Raw genomic sequence first — 22449 nt, 5'->3', positions numbered from 1 at the left:
GTTTGGGGTCAAATATGTAAGCATGTAACTGTCAACCACAGATCAATAAGGAGAGGGATAGTTGATAGAGAGTTGCTCTTTTTTTTCTCTTCTGTGCTCTTAGCACAGCCCATTAAGATGTTTTTATTCAATGTTAAAAAATTTTGATGGTTCAGTAATGGTGTTTTCACAGAAGCTTGTATAGAAACTAGAAATGTAAGCAGTAATACTTCAGTGACAACGTGCCTACACTTCTCAGTGAGGAATGTAAAGGGAAACAAGGGAAGTGAAAATTACATGGAACATTGAAAGTATTGAAGTTACAGATGTAAGATTCGTTTTTTTTTCCTTTGTGGGTTTATTTGGATGAAATTTTCCAGTTAGTCTTATTATGTTATATGAGCTCATAAACATTAAGTCTATCACAACAAATTCTGCTCTAGTTAGCTGTCATAAAGTTCTTCACAGTTCTTAAAAAAAACTAATAATATAATAGTGAGGATTTTATGAGATTATTCACTGATAAAATTGAAAGCATCAGGAACAAAATAGGTGATGTTCAAACAGGTGAGAGCACCTTGTGACCCAGTCTCACCTAAAGCTCTACACTCATAGCTACAGTGCTTTACAAGTACAGGACAGGAAGAGTTAGATAAGCTTATTACTTCAGCTAAAACCTACAACATGTTCACTAGACCCCATTCCAAATAAATTACTGAAAGTCTTACATAAAGCTGGTGAGTCTCTTCATAATATTATTAACTCCTCTCTATTTTTAGGTTATGTCCCTAAATCTTTCAAGTTGGCAGTTATTAGGCCCCTCATTAAGAAACCTAATTTAGATCCTAATGAACTATCAAATTACAGACCTATTTCACATCTTCCGTTTATGTCTAAAATACTAGGAAAGGTTGTGTCTGTTCAATTGAGCTCTTTCTTACAGGAGAACAATATATTTTAAAAGTTTCAGTCAGGTTTCAGGCCCCACCATAGCACAGAAACTGCACTTGTAAAAGTTACAAATGACTTGTTCATAGCTTCGGACCAAGACTGTATGTCCCTATTAGTTCTACTTGACCTTAGTGCTGCATTCAACACTATAGATCACAACATACTTGTAGATTGCTTACAAAATTACGCAGGTATTCATGGACAGGCTTTAAGTTGGTTTAGGTCCTACAGTACCTGTCTGATCGATACCATGTTCTAGAATTAAATGGTGACTCCTCCAGTTCATTGCCAGTTAATTATGGGGTCCCTCAAGGATCAGTCCTAGGACCTCTGCTTTTCTTGATATACATGGTTCCGTTAGGGAACATTATTAGAAGACATTATATTATATTAGAAGGATTAATTTCCACTGTTATGCTAACGATACATAGTTATACATCTCATCAAAACCAGATGAAATAGCTAAATTGTCCAAATTAATTCAGTGCGTTATAAAACGCAGAGATAAAAGATTGGATGAGCTGTAATTTTCTGTTTTTAAACTCCGATAAGACAGAAATACTACATATTGGTCCAAAAACCAGTACACAGAAAGTCTCACAATTCAACTTCCATTTAGAGGGATGTACTGTTACTAGTAGCTCGACAGTGAAAGACCTGGGTGACATATTAGACAGCAACCTGTCTTTTGAAAATCGTATCGCCCATACAACAAAAACAGCCTTCTTCCACCTTAGAAATATTGCCAAGCTGAGAAACATCCTGTCTGTATCTGATTCTGAAAAGCTAGTTCATGCGTTCATGACGTCTAGACTGGACTATTGTACTGCGTGACTAGGTGGTTGTCCTGCATCTTTAATAAATAGGCTACAGTTATTCCAAAATGCAGCTGCCAGAGTTCTCACTAGGACAAGAAAGTATGACCATATATCCCCAATTTTATCATCTCTACACTGGCTACCTGTTAAGTTTAGAATTGATTACAAACTGCTGTTGCTTACATACAAGGCTCTTAATGGTTTAGCTCCCATGTATCTAACTAGTTTTTCCTTGCCAAGGCTGCATGAGTCACCTCAGACTTGCTCATAGTGGATAAATACATGCACATTGTGAACTAAATATATCTAATATTAATCTTAAATTTTGCACTCTATTAATCTTTATATTATTCTTTATATTAACCTTTTGTTCTATGTTTATGTTCTGTAAAGCTGCTTTGAGACAATGTCAATTGTAAAAAGTGCTATACAAATAAACTTGAATTGAATTGAACTGAATTTTTTCATTCAAGTGGAAAAACACTGAAAATCCTCCTCCAATCCTTTTATTGTGGAAGTCATTAACAACAACATAGAATATTAGTATAGAATAGGCTAAATGAAATAATGACAGAATTGAGCAGATGTAAATATTCCATACTATTATACATAATGGTATAAAAACATTATCTTAAAAAAAAAAGACACATTAGCACATTAGCACAAAAGCAACATTTCGAAACTTTATATAAAACATTTTTGGGTACATTTGTTGCTGAGGATATAGCAAAGAATCTCAAAAAAAAAAAACATGAAAAATCAGAAATTGTGATATGATGCATATTTACTTGATGCTGCAAATGCAGTTAAAAGTTGCACATCAGCTTGAAGTAAAAATAGCCATTTACTTTTGATAAAAAAAATGCTATATATGACTAATAATTACAAAAGCAAGGATAACTCGGTTGATAATGTGATAGGAAAGATGGTAACTCTATATTTATGCGGATTTATGGGTTCAATTTTTTAAAATGTTTTTATTAATTTCCTAAGTGTATGATGACATAGAAGTTACTTTCGCTGTAATTTGTTCCTGTGTCCATGTTCACCATGCCAGAAGGTTTTGTGTGGATGAACCAACCACTGTATGCGGCTGACTCAAAGCGACGATGATTTTCCTTTGTAGTTTTCAGGTAGAAGACAAAAGGCCATGTGCTCGGGTCATTCTTATAGATAGACTGCAGCTTGCTATTCTCACAGCACTGAAACAGACAGCCAACACAACTGAATTTTGTAGTCCATTGGTTCAATCTCAAACTTGTGTTAATGTTGAACAAGTCACATTTGATGAACTTCTTCCCAAATCTACAGACTAATGACCAATCCTGCCCATTGCAGTACATCCAGCATAAATTACGCTCATTCTTCCAGGCACTTTTAACTAACCCCCCACCCTCTATAGCCAGTACTGCCCACTCTCAGAGACACTCTGGAATAATTCTGCCCTTTGCTACAGACCCCCTTGATTAATCCAACCACCCTCTGTAGACACTTTTGATGAATCTCACCCATTCTAGCAGTAGTGATGGCCGGTTCGTGAACGCATCGTTCTTTTGAACCGGGTCTTTTTAGTGAACTGGATGAACCAATTCACCAAATCGGACTGATTCGTTCTAAACAGTTTGCGTCTTGAGTCAGCGCTGATCCACAAGTTACTAAAGTTACTCACTATCGGTCATGCCTGACAGCCCCTCCGTCTCTAAATAAACTAATATCCCGGAGTATATGTAACTCCTGTACACTGAACTGAGACATGTTGTGCTGAAAGAACTGTGAGCTCGTGCTGTTGATACTGCGTATGCGTGAAACACTGAACCGATACAGTGAATCATCAGTACACTGAACTGAGACCTGTTTCTTTCGGACACGTCCGACATACTGAGAACCGATGAGCTGTTGTTACTGCACATACGTAAATCATTGATCTGATACAGCAACAAATGGAAATGGTTACGATTTAATGTCTTATTAACGTATAAGTGTTTAACTCGGTTACATTAGTTTTTGAAACAACTGGTGGGGCAAAAGAAACATTTCAAAATTATGCTTTTTTGTAAGTTTTTGTAAGTTGATGAAGATTAGTTTATTAACTTTATATCTTTAAGACACGTAAAACACCCACGTTTGCACATCAATGCCTGTTCTGGGTGTTTTAGTCGCAAAAGAAACTAAAAGTTGTAAGAAACGCATTCAACTTAAAGTTATGATTACAATGAACATTTCAAATGTGTTAAATTGATTGTAATAATATCTGCCGGCAGCGGCGGGATGAAGGAATTCACGTCATGATGTCATTGTGAATTACGTCATTATGTCAGGACGTAAAAGAACTGGTGAACTGGATTATTGAACAGGTTCATTAAAACGAACTGTCCAAAAGAACCGGATAGCGGAAAAGAACCAAACTTCCCATCACTATCTAGCAAACACTTATGATCAATCCTGCCCACTCTTGAACAGTTTTAGTAGTCTCCTAGGTGTCTATACTGTATGCTGGTTTCACATGACCAGTTCTGCATAATGCTGAAGACAATCCTGACTAATCCGCCCACTTGCGCAGACACTTGACCAATCTCACCCACTCCTGCAAACACGCATACCGCTTCTTCAGACACTTTTAAACAATTTCTCCCATTTTCACAGACATTATTGAACTTCCAAGACGTAGTGCAAATCTTAAACAATGATAGTCCGCTGCTCTCAGGATCACCACTGTACAGTATTTGTAATACACGACTCCCTGTGCATTTTACACATTTGATATTGGACTTATAAGGCATTATTTATGAATTTCCTTGTTTTACTACATTTTGGATTAGATTCTTTCTTACCTCCAAAGTCAAAACTGGTCTGCCATTCTTGCATATGCATTTAAGAAAGGTTGCTGAGTCGCTGAAGTTCAAAACAACAGGAACACCTTTATCGAAATCGTCTTGTGCATTAGATAAATAGTAGTAGATTGTGATGTTTGCTGTGAGACAATACACATGCTTTAAATATGATTTCATACACTATACAGTAGAAAATATAACCACAACAGTTAATAGCTACAGTAATTAATAGGAATAGATTCAAACTAGCTTGGCATGATTTTGCATTGTTAGTCCTGGCAGTTTTTCTTCTACAGTGAAGCCTTGAATGTACTGTAACACATTTTCATATATGACCAAATGTATGTGGACACCTGGCCAATGCACCCTTTTTGTGGGCCTTTACCAAAGTGTTGCCAAATAGCACATAAGAAAGTCTTTGTATGCTGTAGCATTAAGAGTTGCACTTTACTGGAAATGCCTCCCAGATATGACAATGTTATTGTATACAAAGCAAGTTCGATAAAGAAAAAATGAGTGGATTTCCCACAGTGGAGTTCTCAATACTTTTTTTGCAGTATAGTGCATTTTTTATACTTATCAGCCATGCATGTTATTTGGAACTCGATCCTGTACTCACCTTTGGTGGAATTACTCATCGCTTTTCCTGGACGAATATTTTCGGCACAGATATTTTTCTGCAGTAAACTCTGGATCAACACTTGACAATCAAAATTTTTTTTTACATATTCTGTGCAAACTGAAGAAAAAGAAGATGGATGAGCAACATGCATACATACTGTACACTAGAGGACTAGTCTGAGAGGGATACTGACTGGGATATGAACTGTGTTAGTACATCATACGGTTGCAGAATTGTTTTGGCAAATTTACAAAAGTGCAGATGTGTTAAGGTTTTGTTGAAGTGAATATTTTAAAGAACTTTTACAGAAGTGTGGAATGGCTGTTGTTGGTTATTCTTGTTTTAGTAGTAATAGTTAAAAGGCCACTGGTGTAATACATTTACATTTCTGGCATTTAGCAGACACCCTTATACAGAGTGACTTACATTTTATTTCAGTTTATACAACTGAGCAATTGAAGGTTAAGGGCCTTGCTCAGGGACCCAGCAGTGGCAGGTTGGTGGACCTGGAATTTTAACTCATGACCTTTCCAATCAGTAGTCCAACACTTTAACCACTAGGCTACCACATCCCCTCCAATACACATCCTAAACAGAACTAAATGAAGCACTGAATCATTTTACTAAAACAACAAAAAAAATTGACTGCAAGAGTCTTTTCTTTAGTCCTCACCAGATGAGACTGTGCTCTGCACACTAGCCATGACAACATCATTGAAGGTGCATCCTTTACCACCACAACTGCTGCAGGGGTCTTGCTCACTGCATCCTCTTGCTTGCACAATTGCTACACTTGTGTTAGTCATAGACACAAGCAGCATTTCTTCGTCAGAGAAAGTATCGTATTTGTTCTCCTTACACTTCCATTCAGAATCTTCAGGCACCTGTGGATTTTCTTCCTCTTCATTCAGACATGTTTCGCGAACCATGGCCAGAGTGAAGTTTAAAGTGCTAGTTTCCTTGTGGAAGGGTCTCATGCTATCAAACCCTGGGTATTTCTTCTTTTCATCACTATCAATACTTGCCTGGTGCATCATCTGCATAAATCAGGAAGTTTACATGGGAATAAATCATTTTCAAAAATGCAGTCAAAGATATAAAGATGCCATTTCACAATTACTATCATTCATGGTATACAGTAAGTGAACGCTTTCTCCCTAAAATTCTCAGAAACAACATTATAAAACAACACTCGAATGCAAAAAGCTACAAAGCAGTTCACTAAAGTTCAAAGAAAGTTCACTGATTGTCTCTAGACAAGTGTCCTCACAAGATTTCACAACATTCTCTCAGATAAGGAAAGACGAGAGAATGCAGTAGTTACATGATTAACCTGAAAGGATGTCCCCCAAATGCAATAGGAACAGTAATACTGTACCACAGAAACCAATGCGCAATGACTTGATCACAATCATCCCCATCATACTGCCTACGTCAAACTCCTCACCTCAGAAACCCAAAATACATATCAGAAGTCATATTGTAAAAATGTACATCAAAAATTAAATGGAACCAGACCCAAATCGTCCTCAGCACAAGCACAAACAGGGAGACATATGGGGAAACAAATCTCATCAGTTAGGCCCACTTCTTGTTTTTAATTGACACAAAGTCCAAATGTTGCTACCGCTGCCACAAACAAATGCTTCTTTCATTTCCTCTGTCCTTTCCCATAGAAGCTGTAAAAATTCTTGATTGAGCTTAAATTATTGTTTTAACGAGTAAGCTAAGATTTAGCCCAGTAATACAGTAGTCAATTCCTTGCTAACTTCATGCATTGACTCAAGTCAAGCAAATAAAAAAGTGCATTTCCTCATCTGAGTGTATGTTGAAGTGTTTCCAGGAATTAGTATAAATAAAACATTATATAAAATATAATGTAATGTTAATAATAACAAATGCACAACATGAACACATTGTACAGGAAATTTTATTTGGAATCATTATCTGGAGTCTTAATTTGAGTCATTCTCTTTTAGTGTTCATTTGTTCATGACTTGGATAAGCGGTAGAAAATGAGTGAGTGAGTGAGTGAGTGAGTGAGTGAGTGAGTGAGTGAGTGAGTGAGTGAGTGAGTGAGTGAGTGAGAGTATTCATGGCTCACTTCCAAAAAAACCTATGGCAAAAGTTAGAATCTGTTTATTTCTACAGTACCTTACCTTGACTATAAACAATTAGAAAAAAATAAAAGAAAATGGACTGCATCAACTTGGCACTGAATCAAAATTATGTGTAAATATGGATTAGTGGACAGAGAGCTGATTCATAAAATTGGTTTGAATCACGGCTTTATTTTGATGTCATACAATAATCGAACGAATCAGATTGTTAGGAGTGTGTGGGTGTATGAGTGGGTGTGACTGGGTGTGTGTACCTGTGTGAAATAGTTCTAGAAATCTGCACAGATATATAAACGCCCGAATGAAACGTTACAGCCTTAGGGCTGTGCGAGTGTGTGTGTGCGTGTGTGTGTGTGTGTGTGTGTGTGTGTGTGTGTGTGTGTGTGTGTGTGTGTGTGTGGTGTGTGAAAGAGAGAAGCTACTCACCAGCATTGGCGACCCTGAGGTTAGCATACTGGCAACCTTCTTCGGAGTCAAATGCTGAGTTTCAACATTGTTTATCTTCAGCAGCTTGTCTCCTTTTCTAAAGAAAAAAAAATGACAAAAAAACACTATTCATTCATTTCTATGCTGGACTGTTAATCGGTAATGAGAAGAAGACACACTTTGTTTGCTTGACATGCCATAATTGCATTAAAAAGACAATAAAATGGTCTTTATTACCTTCCAAAATCGCTTGGCTTACTCGTCAATACCTTACCCACTTCATAAGAGTGCTTGCCATCGACCACAGTATGAAGAAAGGAAACGCCACCAGACAGAAAACTCTCCTTAAACTAGGTAAATTAAAATAAACCATTGGAATAACCTTTATCAATTTAATCAGACTGAAATATCTTTTTTATCTTTTTAAAATGATTGACATCATCCCAAAGTCTTGCTCCATAGGAATAACTTTCTGATCATCATAATGAGCTAGATAGTTACATAGACAGAGATACAGTACATACCTGTTCCATGTTGCTACCTCCAGAAGGTTACAACTCTGGCAGCAAGTAAGGTGTTTTTTTGAGTTATAAAGCATGTATGTAAGGTTGGGCATCAGTGATGACACACTAATTGTAACGTATGATCTCACTGGATAAAGATTACACTCAATAACAAAAGAAGGAAGTAACACAAAGCCACATGGGGAAGAAGCAGCCATGAAACAATATGGTAAGTCACATAAAAGGAAGAATCCAAGCTCAGGGAGAGGAGAGGGTTAAAGACTTCAATAAAAAAGGAGGCACACAAAATAAGGATGTATTGATTAAAATGTATGCGGGCACTTTTTATTAGGATTTTATTCTGAATTTATTACAGTACATTTTTTAAAATAAAAACATAAATGATACTAATATAATCATTTTTACGAACGGAAACACTGCTGTCGCATTTGCCAGAGAAAAGCATGTATGTGAAATGCGACCACACAAGCTAATTTTAGTCAGAAATTCTGGTGAACAGAGCAGGCAGGTTGTTCTGTGCAAACAGGAAAGAATATGTCACTGTCACTGACCCAATTATTCTGTGGGCTCTAGAAAAAATACTACCCCTGCGGTTGAGGATATGATGGTGTGATCTACTACAATTAAGTCTGTAACTCTGTTACAATATTAACTATTAACTCTTCTCTACTTCTCATTGTGAAGTGTGTGAATAGGATTTTTTTAATTACAACAATATACAAATACCAGTTACATTACAGCAGTGTCAGCAGAGCAGAGTTTATATAGTGACATCATTGTTCATCCTCTACAATAAGCAGTGATGTCGTTAAAAAGCAGCTGAAAGTTGGGCCTCTCCTCTGGAAGCTGTCAAAAGAGAATGAGAGAATGACACGTGTTATGGCATTTAGGTTTGCATGATTTTTTCAGTTCTTATTTGGAGAGAAAGTGAGACAGAGTGAATACTGATCATTGAGGAAAAAAGGAATTAGGAAAGTGAAAGTAGGAGATAAGAGCTGTCATAATGTCATAAATGAGCAATATCTTTGGTTTGAGTGTTTTTAGAATGTTTTTAGAGAGAAAGAAAAAGAGAAAGATGTATTATGGAAAAAGTTTTACCTCATGCCAGCATGATTTCATAACTTGGTAGATCTGATCTGTAGCCAGTTGGGGTCTATACAGGCGATGACCCTGCATCACTCTCTCAGCTACACGTGCGTTATCATAGTGCTCATAAGGCTGCTTGCCCAGACTGTACACCTCCCACATCAGCACCCCTACACAAGAAAATCAGCTTTGTTATCATCCTCATCATCATCATCATCATCATCATCATCATCATCATCATCATTGAATATCAATGCAGTGCAGAAAACATTTGCATATAAAGTGTTTCTAGCATTAATTTGTATACAGTATAAAGAGTCACTTAAAAAAACTTCCTGAAAGTATAAAGGCACCTGTAAGATATGGGATTAAGCTGTTTGCTGAAGAAGTACTTCTGCATTCATCGCACAACTTCTACATTTAGGTTATGTTGTAACCTCATAGAGTTTCATCAACAAACAGAGATCCTGTTTCACCACTAAAGGTGTAGTACTGCAGCCTGTTTGTTAGTCTCACACTCTCTCTTTTTTTCAATTATCCTGGGATAGTTGTAAGAGTTTGTTCTGCTTTGGGTATGTTAATGTGTTTAACACTTGACTAACTCAGGCTGATGAGAAGTCATTTCCTACTTTTGTTTACATGCGATTTTTTTCAGTTTTGGGGGAACTAGAATTTAAACTGTGGGGTTGTGTTACTGTATATTCTGAGCCAAAAGGTTCATTGGGGTTCTACATTAAAACATAGGGTTGTATTGAATTAAATTGTATTGAAATGTATGTATTTGAATTATTATGTGCTGTATTCTTTAATAAATAAATAAAGAAATAAATAAATTTTATTGTGTTGTATGTGCTGTATTCTGTAATTAGTAATAAATAAATAAATAAACAAATAAATCAATAAATAAAATAAAATAAATGTATTGTGTATTGCAATGTTTTCTATTTTTGCATGATTATACTTTCTATAAATCTAACAAGAAATTGCTCAATAAATTATTAATGAATGAGCCTAGAAAAACAATGTCATAAAAGGAATCCTAAAGGGTAAGACAAAAAAAGAAAACATTTCTGGATATAAAAGTTCTCAAGCTTCCATACAAAAACAAACAAACAAACAAACAAAAAAAAAAACTGAGCCATCACAAAGTCACTTAAAGTTTCAGAAATAGCCCTGGCTGAAACTATTTTACTTTCCCCTTCAATTTTAGCAATATTACAGTATAGCGGTTTAGATAATCATTCCTAATAGTAACAGTGACATTTATGGTTTACATGGGTGACTCAAGTGCACTTTGTTGGCTCTTTCTGATAAACCATTAACTGTGAATCATTCTGCACACACAAACTTGTAACCTTGTGGTAAATTCTTGGTGAGGCACAAGAAAAAAATGTCTAATGTAAAAAAAGTAGGTTGAAAAACAAACCAAATGCCCACACATCAGACTTGCTGCTAAACCTGGTGTAGTTCAGAACCTCAGGGGCCGACCACTTGACTGGAAATTTTGTACCTACAGAACTGGTGTACTGATCATCCAGGACATATCTACAGCATGCAATGAGGAAGAAAACACAGGAAATACATTAAAGCACACAAATATACATACAAAGCTGAGTTTGTGTCTGTAAATGTGTGGTGGTGTGTGTTCTGTATGCTATTGTCACCTTGCCATTCCAAAGTCAGACACTTTGACAGATAGGTCTTTGTCTACCAAACAGTTCCTTGCAGCCTGTAATAAAAAAAGTGAAACTTCGTAAAAGATCTTCCTTCTGAACATGATGATTGTATTTCTATAACAACAACATAGCTTTAAGTGCAAGGTTAAAAAAAATATTAACATTAAATAAAAAGGGGGCTTGGAGACTTGGGAGTTAGCAGGTTTGCCTAACACCCTCAGAGGTTGACGGTTCCTGTGCTTCGCAGGCTTCCTCTTTATACAGTACTCCGGTTCCTCCTGCAGAAATCTCTAAATTGCCTGTAGCGTGTGAATGTGTGTGAGTGTGACCTGTGACAGACTGACATACTGTACATGGTATCCCCAAAGTCACCTGAGATTGACTCTAGAGTCTCTGAGACCCTAGATAGGACAAGTGGTGTGCTATTATACAGAAAATAATCAAATGATCACAGGGTGGTATGATGTGGCATGTCATGATGTACCGAATGTCAGGTTGTACTTATGGTTGCATTTATTGTTGTGGATCTTTAGCAAGTTAGCTCCCTTTTATCATTCATGCTACGGCAGCTATAAGTCAACATTTTTGTTTAATATTGTTGTTTCTCTGAGTGGTGAGAAAAGAGAGAAATGTTTGTAGCCGTAGATTTAAAACATCAGTAGGGACTTGCATTAGGTTGTCCTTTGTGCTCTTACTAGATCTCTGTGAATGAACTGTTGATCCTCCAGGTATGCCATAGCTTCGCACACATCCAGGCACATGCTGAGGAGACGCTGAGGCTGCAGCTCTTTCCCATGATGCCTCAGGTATTCCTGCAGGCAGCCGTTACTCATGAACTCTGTCACAATGTAGATGGGAAAGCACTCGGTACACACCCCGTAGAGCCTCACAAGCTTAGGATGCCTGAGTTTCCTTCAGAGCAGAGTGAATCACACACACACACACACACACACACACACACACACACACACACACACACACACACACACACACACACACACACACACACACACACATATCAGAAGGAATGTCAGATTATTACCATGACTCAACCTTTCACAACAATTCACTAATATATGCCTGTCAATTACTACATTAGTGTCAGAAAAAAAAAATAAACACAAAGAAGCAGTTTGCGTGACTTGACCAGTTGCAGCTACAGTACGTCACTCATCTAGGACATCGCGTCATGCACAAGCGAATGTCCCAACAATAGTCATGTTGGGATTTTAAGTTATATTGCAATATTGGAATAGAAGCAGTGAAATATTTTCATCATGTCGTAAATCTCTTGTTTTTTTTAATATATATATATATATATATATATATATATATATATGTATATACTCACAAGACAAACCATCACTCTGTCCGTCATTTTTGTTTTTCTCACACAACATGTGATCTGGTCCGGGGGTTAAAAAAAAGGAAGAAGAAAATCCTTGACTGTTTTTATTTACTGTTTGTGTGAACCTTTTAACAGTAACCTTTTTTTAGGGTCGTGATCTGACTGCTTGCATCTGTTTCCCACACGCGGGTTGTTGGTTGAGATAAAAATAAAAGGGCCTTAAATCACACCAGAAATTTCATATTTTCCTGGAATCTATGAAACACTAGTGGAGGTGAAATCTAATGAAGGTGTTATTTACAGCCATGTTCCCTATTTCTGTTGGTACAGTCCCTCATTTGATGACTTTATGACTTCTATATCGCTTTGTAGTGTAAGCACCAAAGATTTGTGAAAAATGTCCTGCTAATGAAACCTGACAGTAACCGCTGTACAACAAGAGCTATTAGTAAATGATTTTGTGTGTTTTTGTTTTTTAACAATGAAATTCCCAAAAATTTAAGAAAATGATATTTAATGGTGATTAAGAACATTTCCTGAACCACAATCGTGTGATACTACTGTAACGTCACATGTGGTTCAGGAAATGTGCTTAATGTTCTATGCTGGCTTAATGTCAGTCAGCATTTAAAAAGGAAGGTGAACGAAGACGAACAAACATGAGAGAAACCTACATCATAATCTGGGCTTCTTCTATAAATTCATCAGAAGACATGCAGCCCTCTTTCACCATCTTAATAGCTACTCGGCGATCGTCCTTCCACACACCGAGCTGGACCACTCCGAACTGGCCGCTGCCGAGCTCTTTTACCAAACGCACATCTTTCCGACTCAGCTCCCACACGCCTGTATGCAATCAGAACACACACAAACACACAAATGAAACGAAACAGCTCTTCGGAAATCGGAAAGAGGGATGTTTTTGCGTTTTAATAATATTCCTCTTTTATTCTGTTGATTAGCGTTAGAAATACATGTGCAGCTTCTTTTAATTCAATTCATTGTTACTTGCTATATTATAGAGTTCCTATTACTGTTTGCTATAGTAATAATGTTTGCCTTGCTGCTAAAATGAAGCATTCTAGAGGGGCATTCGGTGTTTGTGTGTTAAATTCAGCAGTGTATATCTGCATCATATACTGTATGGGAAGCAGTGTGCGCTCTACTGTCACTCCCAGTTGGATGCGCAGAGTCGCTCCATACTGTATTTGTTCACAGTGTTGTAATGTAAGAGAGTACAAATACTTCGTTACCGTACTTAAGTAGAAATGTCATGTATCTGTACTTTACTTCGCTATTTAAATTTATGTCAACTTTCACTTTTACTCCACTACATTTCCTAGACAAAAGCAGTGAAATTTCACTATTCTTATTACCAGAGCTGGTAGCACAAACAAAATATTAATGCAAACAATCCATTCAATACTAAATAAAAATAACATTTACTGATTTGGTCTTTGTCTTGTGAATATTTGTTTATTAGTGAGTGCATTCATTGGACACACTGTTTGTAGAGAATGCACACATACATGAACTGATTTGATTCAAGACTGGCCTCATTACATCATGCATAAAATTTTGGTGTCCACTTTTGGCATTTAATAATACCATAACTTTTGGCTTACTATGTAGTCATATAATATATAATATAAAACTCGTCTTGTTTTAAATTCTCACTGAGTTCTAAACCCCCTAAAGATGAAACCCTAGAACCGCCCCTGCTCTTATGCCTACCGAAAATCACTGAAATTTAACTTTTTACTTTTATTTCAAATACGTAAGTACATTAAATATCAGAAAATGACTTTTGATACTTAAGTACAGTAAAAATCAGATACTTTAAGACTTTTACTTGAGTAATATTCTAAAAGGTGACTTTCACTTCTACTTTTTCTAGTGCGATACTTGTACTTTTACTCGAGTATTGAGTTCTCATTGGTCCTGAGATAAGCACCGAACATGAATATGATCTTTATGATTTCAGCAGCAGCTCAAATCTACAGCATGCCGGTGATGTCATCCAGTAAAGAAAGAGAACTTGGGAATATACTGTTCTAATTAGCTGGGTTTCACAACATCACAACCCAGACATGTTGTATTAAAAAAAAAAAAACAGCCAAGATACAGACTTGGTGTAAAAGCTGAGCCATGATCCTGGTTCATCAGCCCTATGGTTGTCTTTATAATGATGTGTGATAAAATCTTGGACTATAACGTATGTGTGTTTCATGTGCTCGCCTCACCCTGTGCAGTCTGTGGTGTGAGATCGGTTTCTGTAGCAGGAAGCCGCAGTCTTGTCAGCAGGCCTAAAAAAAGCACATACATACAGTACTCACACACCGACGCACAATCAAGACTTGCCTGTGTGAGTGAGTGACATGAAATATCGACTATGCAACAGTTTGCAGACTAAACACAACAGTTTACAGTTGTAAAGAATTTACTCATCTAACATGATTCAGTTTACAATGAATAATGTGAAGTAGTGAAACTTTCTGTGACCATAAAGTTATATGGAATTTCCGTAGTGGATATCTGAGGTAATAATACAAGAAACGTCCCACACCTGCTCCATTGTGCTGATGATACTCTATCATCTGGGGGATGGACTCAAAAAGGTGGTTCTCTGCTAAGTAATATAGCCCTTCTGTGCTGACATTAATGAGATAATGGCGTACAGTTCCATTCACCTCACTGGAAACACAGCACACATTTGCAGGTATGACCTCAGGATGAGGTATGATGACAGGATGTGGTCAAAGCTTTATGTCTACATGTGGGAGTTTTTAGCTCCCAAGTAAGTAGGAGCTAAAATAAAAAAGTCATTTGTACTCACTCTAGTGCTCGACTAAACAGCGACACTGTGTATACTCCTTTTTGACTGGAATCTCTGACCACAAAGGAACCTTCTTTACCCTGTAAGAAAAGAACATGAGATGAACAGAAGCAGTGAAAAGACTTTAATAGGAACAAACTGTACTGTGTACTTCTGGTCAGTCAATGCAGTGCTTTGATAAAGTCATGCAGAATGGAAAAAAAATAGTAATCATGTAACCTCAAACCAGACTAGTCTTCTCTGACCTCTAGAGCATTAACTAAAATCCGCTCATCTGTCACATTTCTAGCATTTAGCAGACACCTTTATCCAGGGACTTACATTTTTATCTCATTTTATCAACTGAGCAATTGTGGGTTAAGGGCCTTGCTCAGGGGCCCAGCAGTGGCAGCCTGTTGGACATGGGACTCGAACTCACAACCTTCCATTTGGTAATCTAGCACCTTAACCCTTGTTCCTATTATAGTGGCTGGTAAATGCTCATGAGAGACAAGTGATAAAGGTAAGAAAATATATGAACCCTTTGACGCACCTTCTCCCGTAGCAGCTGCTCAGTCTTCACTCTGGACATGTTGCCCACATACCAGCTGGATGAGTTCAAGTCAATAAACCAAGTGAAAGGCAAATTAGCTGAAAGAACATTAATCTACTGCATTTTCCCTTGAGTGTCAGAGTGCAGTATACAATAGTAATAGATGGGTACTAGAAGTACAATTTGTCATTTTACATGCAATATTGAGTGAATATTGAAAATCAGTGAATAAAACAGGAAATGAAACTCACGTATAGATCTCTATGTCGTTTTCAGCAGAGTGTCTCAAACTGGAAATATTTAAAAAAAAAAATGGTGTGTTTTTCATCTTGTTTATATCAGCTTTCTTTAATAAATACAAAAAAAAAACCATGTCCAACTGAAACTATTTCTGAAAACATATGTAGTGTGCTTAAAAAAAAAATAAAAAAGCTTAACAAACGAAATTTGTCTCCCTCTGATGGACAAGATAATAAAAACATGGACAAAAAAAAAATTCTCAAAGACACTTCGATTTTAATGTGCTGGACCTCTCCTTGGAAGCTTTTGTTGTTTCATGCTTCTCTCTGTAATATTTTATACATGTAAATTTTTTTATAGAACAAGGCACAATATTTTACCCCTTGTAAAATGAAACAAATTTTCTAGAAAAAAAAAAAGACTGCCTTGTAAACAGCCTGTTTGGTCATTTGAGACATATATATAGTCTCAAACCAACATATATTCATTGGTTTTATTTAATTTATTTTTTATTTTATTTTATGCCTCATTTCATAATGAGGAATAAATTCTAACATGATGTAAAAAAAAAAAATCAATGATTCTACTATTGCATTATTAGAGCAGACTGACAGGGATAGATGACTGCAAATAAAGGTTTTGATATGAGGCAATAACAACAATAACATGTTTTAGAAATCCAAAAAGTTTAAGTAAATTACGAGCATAAAATATATACGATTTCTTGTGAGGCGTTTATAAAAACATGAATGAAGTAATTGCTTTACCTGTTGTCTGTATCCACTTCCTCTATGAAATTAGAAGGGACGAGTCCTTCTGATCTAGACAGACCGGATGATAATAAATAAATAAATAAATAAATAAATAAATAAATAAATAAATAAATAAATATAGATTTTACAGCTGTAGGCTTTAGCAACACTTTTAGAAAATAAATAAGCAGATGTTTAGGACTCCTATATCTGATCCTCTTAATCACAGGTCAAAAGAAACATTATCATGATTAGAATTACTGCCATTTTGCAGAATGGAGTAATCATACAGCTGTGAGTTTTCTCTTCACTACAAAATAAATGGAGCTATCAAGGTAGCTGGCTAATGTTTGCTAACTAGCTAGCTTAAAGACAAGCTTCTGCAGTTTTTAGCAGTTCTTAAACAAACATACCAGTTAGAAAAACAAACCAGCTATAAGACTCGCTGTTGTGTACAATTGCTTCTTCAGATTATGTTGTTTTATTTTGACTCTTGCTTATATTTTCTATGCTAGCAGCCTAACTTATTCAGTTTGGCTAAACCAGATATTTGAGATGAGAAAAAATTTCATCCCATCCTATACTGTATATATTTTTGTCTATGCTGAGTGAATTATGTTTGCTTCAGCAGTATCATTTCACAGCATTGCATAATGATGATTCTCTTCTTATTACCAACTGAGAGAATTGCAATCCTTTACCCAGCAGTGTCTCTGATTTTCCACCAGTCACCCGACCTCTTTTCCAGACAGACATATCGGTTCCCCTTTACCACACTAAGCTCACCAGTCTTCCTGGCAGTGTAGTCATACAGAGCTACAACCTCCACACAAGCACTGCTTTCATCTTCTGGTATGGGAGGAAGATGAGTTCTGTCTCTGAGCTGTAAAAAAGCACTGTTACGCTGAACCAAATCAACCATAAACTCATCATCATCATCATCATCATCATCATCATCATCATCATCATCATCATATAAATTTCTGCTTACCTTTTGAGAAGATGCTCTTAGTTTCAGTGATTCTGCAATTCACCAATTCAGCATCAGCTACTTTACTTTTTATTCAGTGACATAACATTTTTTAGTTTATTTTTATCTGACCATATACTTTTGACATGAGATTTATTTTCCTATAAAGAAACACCTGAAAGCTGAGGACACTGAGCCTTATTTACAACAATATCAATTGCCACACACCTAATGGCAAAAAACAAACAAACAAACAAACAAACAAACAAACAAAAAAACCCACACACCTTGGTGCCAGTCACAGCAGCCTGGAGCATTTTTTATGGCCTGGCCACAGCACAGGAATACTCCGTCTACCCACAATCCTTTGTGGTACTTTGCAGAGAGCTTATAATTACCCTGTATTGCTGTGTATAAACACACACACTTCATATGTATATGAGAAATCTGAGTATATTCATAGTCACATGTAACATAAGCAAAAATAATATAATAACATCTTGCCTTTCATCACAGACTCTAACCAGTCCATCCTATCAACATCATCCTTTGCGAACATGTACAGGATGCTTTCATCATACACAACCTGATGGAAAAGGATTAGTTACTGCTTCCTTTAATAACTTTAATGTTTCCAGTCTAGATACCATTAATCTGTAATAAACTTGCTTTCAGGTTGTTTTGGTGAAATATTGCATATATGTAGGGTTTATTAAAATAGCATGCCAAAGTATTTCACAGAAATTTCACTACAGTGATGAAGGGTTTTCCCAGGCTGATATGTGTATATGTAGTATATGTCTTATGTTGGTATTAAAAGGAACTGAAAACGCTGAACATGTGCAAAAGAAGTCAGGATGTAATCACTTACGGTCACTTGCAAGAACTCTAGTCAAAATTTGAAGTAAACAACCTACTTTTATTTCATTTCTCTCCTGTGTGTGTGTGTGTGTGTGTGTGTGTGTGTGTGTGTGTGTGTGTGTGTGTGTGTGTGTGGTGTGTTAAATGGAACCTGAAAGGGGAACTTTTTTTCTTCAGGCGCGTTCTGCTCCGGGTCAACTTTTTCCACGCAGCAGATTCTTTCTGTCAGAATTGATCCTTTTTTTCTCTTTTTCTTCTGAGAAAAATTAAATTTGAATGTATACAAAACAACAACACTAACTTTCCATAAACCAACACTATTTACTTCTTTAGTTAACATAAACAAACGTCACTATTAATAATTACTAATGATTAATTAAGAAGTAAAGGTTTACTGTTCATCATTTTACCATGCAAAAGATTCTACACTGAATAATATACAGACAATATTGTATGTTGCAGTAAACAGTAAACGCTGAATGGAAATTAGTGTCTTGTATGTAAACCTGCAGGGGAAAAGGCCTACCCCTTTTTCCTGTTCATAGTAAATCAGGGTCTGGGTGGTCAGGACAAAGAGGCGCTCTTTATAGTTCCTAGGAAATATTTTCTTTTTCTGCTGGGACATCTTCAGTAGGACGCCTTCCTTAATGATTTTGGCTTCACCCATCTGAGCCACTTTGGCACAGGCACTACACACACACACACACACACACACACACACACACACACACACACACACACACACACACACACACACACACACACACACACACACACAGCTTTAAACAGATAAGGGAATGATGTCTGCTGCATGGAACACTCAAACGCAAACCCAACATATAATCAAATTAAAAATCTATTTTAATCATTCAATTTTCATAACCATAAAAAGAATCATGACAGGATGCAATAAACTAATTACATAACACATAATATTAACTTCATGTTTATCACTTCATCACTATTAACCAAAACTTTATTTTAAGAAAAATATCAATTATTTAATTTACAATATAAAAACCACATTTATATATCTAATATTTTACATTTTCTGTATAAGATTATTAACCCCATCTGTAGACTTTATTCTTATTTATATATCTATTCAAGCTGGAAGTATTTTTTTTCTTTCTTTGGCTGATTTCTTTAGAGTAATTGAAATATTTCATTAGAGAAAAATAAAAATATACAGTATATAAAATTCAGCCATAAACACATACAACATAAAGAAGACAATTTCAAGCTGATTATTATAATTTTTTTTAAAAACATCAATTATACTCATATAATTTGTTTATCATAACCTCATTATCAGGAAAAAGTCGACTAGACAGTAAAACTGGACTAAATTTAGATATTTAGCGTTTGGCATAATCTTTTTTCCTCTTATATTGACCTAGAGCATCTAACACTGCTTAGCCACACTATTTAGATCCTGCCACTTTAATATCATAACAGTTATCATTAATAAAAAATTATATATAGAGCTACCTTTACAGGCAGAAAAATGATCCGTCTGGCTTCTCAGCAGTGAATTCAATGTGGATAAGTTTTACTGATAACTGCTCAGAGATGGTGCAGAGTCACAAAGGCTTCCGTGTTTGCCTAACCTATTTGCATGGCCCTGACACCTCTCAAAGGAAACAGTCTGGGCTTTGTCTGAAGCTCATACCTACCTGTTTCACCTGCACACTGCAGTAGTTGAACATCCTACATTGGTGGCACGCCAATGTCGATTCAGGTAAATGAGTAAGATGAGGCTTTCACGAACAACAACAAAAAAGCAAACCTTGCATGCTGTCTGTTTTTCAACTCATTACAGATTTCCCTATTTTTGCACATTATAAAGATAATTGGTTCGCTCTAATACATTGTTTCTATAGAAATTTTTATGGCACATGCTCCAACTTTTATGGCACAAAGCACATGCTCATGTGTCAGTGCTTTGTAACACTTTGTAAATTTTCCCAGCATGGGAAAATCTTCAGGACAGAGAAATGTATGTTCTCTGTAGTTTCTCTGTAAACTGATGAGCTACTGTAAGATGATTATTTTGTCCAATTGACACAGAATACTGTTTGTACAGAATACTTACTGTTTGTAAGGTATGACAGGAACTATCTTGTCTCATGAACATTCCAAAAAAAAAAAAAAAAACAACCCTGAATGTGTAATATGTCACTGATTAATGAATGAAAGATAATTATCTATTTCAAAGAGATAACATCACCCTGTTTTGCCTCAGGTCTCAATATTCATAATTTCTGGTAGTTCTCCAACACAGGAACGTCCTCAGGTTTATGAGGTTCTTGCTCATATAAATCTGCAGTACTTTTTCATATTATTTACTTTTTTACACAACTGTTTCATGTTGCTACACGGTGGGAAAAAGATTAGAGGCCGATGCAAATGCGGTTTCAATGCAATGCTGGAAAACAAGTGTAAAAACATATAGCGATATCATTAACAGGGATGGGCAGAAAGTGAGGCAATCAGATGACAGTGAATCACAGGCAAAATACAAAAAAAAAAAAAAAAACAGGAAGCAAAGTGAGATGAATATCTATGCATATGTGAAAAACGGCTTCTTTAGTCAGGTAAACGTACAGTGAGCACTGAGTCCTTTGTTTATACAGGGTTAGTTTGTGTGATTGGGAACAGATGAGTTTCACCAGTATTCAGGCAAACACACTGGTGAGAAGAGGTGCTAGGGATTGTAGTCCATGTATCTAATATTTACAAGTCTCTCATTCTGTTTTGAATCCTTCAAAAAAAAAAATTCTTAAAATGAGAAATCTCAAATCAGTTCAAGCTTGAGTAAAATTGTTTAAAAATAGACTTAATAATCCTAATTATTTGTCTTATTGTAATCTTACTGTAAGAAACGCTAGATAGATTTGACTATAAGGTATGAGGTATATTTTCATGTAGGCAGCATACAGTTGTATATAGCATATACAAATGTATTTTATTTTTTATAGGACTCAAGTTAATATGTAAGGCATAACAGAATGGCATGGTGGCATGTAGGATTTTGTAATAATTGTGCATGAGGTCCTTAATTCTCTCATTTTGTGTAGCTGCTCATTCTTCAGCTCCTGTAATATTTTTGATTGTCTTGCACAAACTGCTCGTTTGAAATCTCCCCAAAGTGGTTCAATGATATTGAGGTCAGGAGACTGTGATGGCCGCTCCAGAACCTTCACCATTTCTGCTGTGGCCATTGGAGGGTCATTGTCATGTTGGAACATCCAAGTGTCATGTTGGATCATCCCATGCGTAGCTTTCCTGCAGTAGAATGAAAATCATCTTGCCATCATTTTTTATTAACTTGTGCCACTGGAGCTCACACAGCCCCAAACATAAGAGATCCAGCACCTATGCTTTACAATGGAGATGGTGTACTCCAAATGACTGGTCCAGAAGCTGTGAGGCGTGTCTAGGTGCTGTCTGGAGTACTGAAGGTGGGCCGGTTTGTGGCATGGGCACAGTAACGTCTTTCTCCTGACAACTCAACCATGCAGGTCATATGTGTTCAAATCCCTCCTTATTGTGCTCCTTGCAACAACAACAACACTTTTTTCCAGAGCAGCCTGTATTTCTCTCAAAGCTGTTTTTTACTTTGCGTCCTGAACAATCAGTGGGTGAAATCTTTCTTGCTCCACCTAACTGTGGCTTAGCATCTTAAAAAGAAACCTCTTATTTTCCACCTCTTTATCAGAGTTTGAAAAGTACTGACTGGCATTTTCAAGTGTTAAGATATTTTTATATCCTTTTCCTGCTTTATAAAGTTCAACTAGCTTATTATGCAGGTCCATTGGCAGTCAAGTCACCTCATGGGCTGGGAAACACACTGATTATTTATGCATAGATACTA

General features: G+C 36.3%; 2 protein-coding genes across 5 annotated transcripts; both read right to left on the bottom strand.

Moving 5' to 3' along the window:
- Nucleotides 1-2238: 2238 nt before the first annotated feature.
- On the bottom strand, nt 2239-8419 carry LOC113657154. The gene is made up of 7 exons (XM_027168735.2): nt 8272-8419; nt 7985-8097; nt 7748-7844; nt 5875-6238; nt 5199-5318; nt 4580-4719; nt 2239-2950 (listed from the first exon to the last, which is right to left on the bottom strand). Exons 1-7 carry the CDS (start codon nt 8278-8280, stop codon nt 2729-2731), a joined length of 1065 nt encoding a protein of 354 aa, XP_027024536.1. The 5' UTR covers nt 8281-8419; the 3' UTR covers nt 2239-2728.
- A 148-nt stretch (nt 8420-8567) lies between these two features.
- Nucleotides 8568-20221, bottom strand: LOC113657152 (cytoplasmic tyrosine-protein kinase BMX). Of its 4 annotated transcripts, none has more exons than XR_003444091.2 (19): nt 20064-20221; nt 19099-19261; nt 18724-18828; nt 18216-18297; nt 17999-18118; nt 17733-17764; nt 17443-17624; nt 16757-16810; nt 16001-16039; nt 15750-15804; nt 15218-15297; nt 14948-15075; nt 14625-14687; nt 13056-13227; nt 11729-11945; nt 11022-11086; nt 10795-10902; nt 9370-9527; nt 8568-9117 (listed from the first exon to the last, which is right to left on the bottom strand). XR_003444091.2 is itself a non-coding variant. In XM_027168732.2 (19 exons), the coding sequence occupies exons 2-19, from the start codon at nt 19237-19239 to the stop codon at nt 9052-9054; spliced, it is 1878 nt and encodes a 625-aa protein (XP_027024533.2). In that variant the 5' UTR covers nt 19240-19261; nt 20064-20221; the 3' UTR covers nt 8568-9051. The 4 variants fall into 4 exon arrangements, 3 of the variants coding, with proteins under 3 accessions (XP_027024533.2, XP_027024534.2, XP_027024535.2); XM_027168732.2 differs by having other exon boundaries at nt 10784-10902; XM_027168733.2 differs by having other exon boundaries at nt 10784-10902; nt 18724-18825.
- Nucleotides 20222-22449: the final 2228 nt, after the last annotated feature.

The sequence above is a fragment of the Tachysurus fulvidraco genome, chromosome 1 (genome assembly GCF_022655615.1).
Source record: "Tachysurus fulvidraco isolate hzauxx_2018 chromosome 1, HZAU_PFXX_2.0, whole genome shotgun sequence".
In the NCBI taxonomy this organism is placed as follows: domain Eukaryota; kingdom Metazoa; phylum Chordata; class Actinopteri; order Siluriformes; family Bagridae; genus Tachysurus; species Tachysurus fulvidraco.
This window is presented reverse-complemented; position numbering and strand designations above follow the sequence as displayed.

What these genes read in the sequence shown, in the direction of transcription:
- LOC113657154 (XM_027168735.2), bottom strand. An exon ending in CCTCAGGGTCGCCAATGCTG is followed by an intron (nt 6,239 to 7,747) that starts GTGAGTAGCTTC and finishes TGATTTATGCAG; the next exon opens with ATGATGCACCAGGCAAGTAT. An exon ending in GATGAGTAATTCCACCAAAG is followed by an intron (nt 4,720 to 5,198) that starts GTGAGTACAGGA and finishes ATTGTCTCACAG; the next exon opens with CAAACATCACAATCTACTAC.
- LOC113657152 (XM_027168732.2), bottom strand. Translation starts at nt 19,239, where the DNA reads ATGGGTGAAGCCAAAATCATTAAGGAAGGCGTCCTACTGAAGATGTCC. An exon ending in ACTATGAACAGGAAAAAGGG is followed by an intron (nt 18,829 to 19,098) that starts GTAGGCCTTTTC and finishes AATTTTTCTCAG; the next exon opens with AAGAAAAAGAGAAAAAAAGG. An exon ending in AAAAAAAGTTCCCCTTTCAG is followed by an intron (nt 18,298 to 18,723) that starts GTTCCATTTAAC and finishes CTTTTCCATCAG; the next exon opens with GTTGTGTATGATGAAAGCAT.